This window comes from Colobus angolensis, unplaced genomic scaffold (genome assembly GCF_000951035.1).
Source record: "Colobus angolensis palliatus isolate OR3802 unplaced genomic scaffold, Cang.pa_1.0 Scaffold223, whole genome shotgun sequence".
Taxonomy (NCBI): domain Eukaryota; kingdom Metazoa; phylum Chordata; class Mammalia; order Primates; family Cercopithecidae; genus Colobus; species Colobus angolensis.
This window is the reverse complement of record NW_012115411.1, coordinates 1,192,126-1,192,639: the sequence shown is the minus strand read 5'-3', so window position 1 is coordinate 1,192,639 and position 514 is coordinate 1,192,126. Positions and strand designations below refer to the sequence as shown.

At 57.2% G+C, this 514-nt stretch overlaps 1 protein-coding gene across 1 annotated transcript in view; it reads right to left on the bottom strand.

The window, feature by feature from the left end:
* Positions 1 to 514, bottom strand: part of LOC105513134 (granulocyte-macrophage colony-stimulating factor receptor subunit alpha-like) — a 99,074-nt gene that overhangs the window by 20,813 nt on the left and 77,747 nt on the right. Inside the window, 1 exon segment of the mRNA XM_011943966.1 lies at positions 161 to 234. Within this exon segment, the coding sequence (XP_011799356.1) occupies positions 161 to 234 (74 nt within the window).

The window sequence follows — 514 nt, the reverse complement described above, 5'->3', positions numbered from 1 at the left end:
GTCTACACTGGGTTCAGATAGGGGTGGTGCAGGGTCTCCTCCTGTCTACACTGGGTCCCGGTGGAAGTGGGGCAGCTACTACGTACAGGAGAGATATAGCCACTGGGGCAGGGAGTCCGGGGTGGGAGGTGGGGATGGGCTCGGGGAGCAGGAGTCTCACTTCTGTGACAGTTCTGAGCCTGAAGAGGCTGGGAACGTCCAATGGGAAGGAGTCCATGGGTGGGAAGCGATGGGCTTGGGAAGACGAGAGTGTGGGGGCATGTGGAGCTGTTGGCTCCAAGAGGTCAGCCAGGAGTGGGGCACTGGGACACCAAGAAATGCTGGTGAGGAAAAAATGAAGAAAAAGAGGAAGGAAGGAGGAAAGGAGTGAAGGAGAAGGGAGGAGAGGAAGAAGGAAAGAAGGAAGGAGGGAAGGAGAGAGGGAGGGAAGGAAAGAGGGAGGGAAGAAGGAAGGAAGGAAGGGAGGAAGGAAGGAAGGGAGGCAGGGAGGGAGGAAAGAAGGAAGGAGGAAGGA